Source organism: Fulmarus glacialis, unplaced genomic scaffold (assembly GCF_000690835.1).
Source record: "Fulmarus glacialis isolate BGI_N327 unplaced genomic scaffold, ASM69083v1 scaffold22301, whole genome shotgun sequence".
In the NCBI taxonomy this organism is placed as follows: Eukaryota; Metazoa; Chordata; class Aves; order Procellariiformes; family Procellariidae; genus Fulmarus; species Fulmarus glacialis.
The window spans coordinates 1345-1721 of NW_009192405.1; the positions used below are offsets into that span (position 1 = coordinate 1345).

General features: G+C 65.0%; 1 protein-coding gene across 1 annotated transcript in view; it reads right to left on the minus strand.

The window, feature by feature from the left end:
• Positions 1-14: 14 nt before the first annotated feature.
• The window catches only part of MECR (mitochondrial trans-2-enoyl-CoA reductase), a 5041-nt gene continuing 4678 nt past the window's right edge, over positions 15-377 (minus strand). The window contains exon 8 of the mRNA XM_009587065.1: positions 15-178. Within this exon, the coding sequence (XP_009585360.1) occupies positions 15-178 (164 nt within the window). The remainder of the gene's footprint in view (positions 179-377) is intronic.

Genomic DNA, 377 nt, shown 5'->3' on the forward strand with positions numbered 1-377 from the left:
GAGCCGAGGTGGGCTCAGAGGAGGAGGACCTGCTTCGAGGACGTGAAGGGCTTCATGGATGCCTCCAGTGCTGCCTTGTAGTCCTGCAGCGGGACCTCGGTGCAGGCGGGCGCGGTGAGCTGTCCCCTCCGGATGAGCTGGCACAAGGCGTCCATCATGCTGGCCAGGCTCTCCTGGTCTGCAAGGGAAGGAGGGAGCTCTCACCGAAGGACGTGAAGGGCTTCATGGATGCCTCCAGTGCTGCCTTGTAGTCCTGCAGCGGGACCTCGGTGCAGGCGGGCGCGGTGAGCTGTCCCCTCCGGATGAGCTGGCACAAGGCGTCCATCATGCTGGCCAGGCTCTCCTGGTCTGCAAGGGAAGGAGGGAGCTCTCACCGA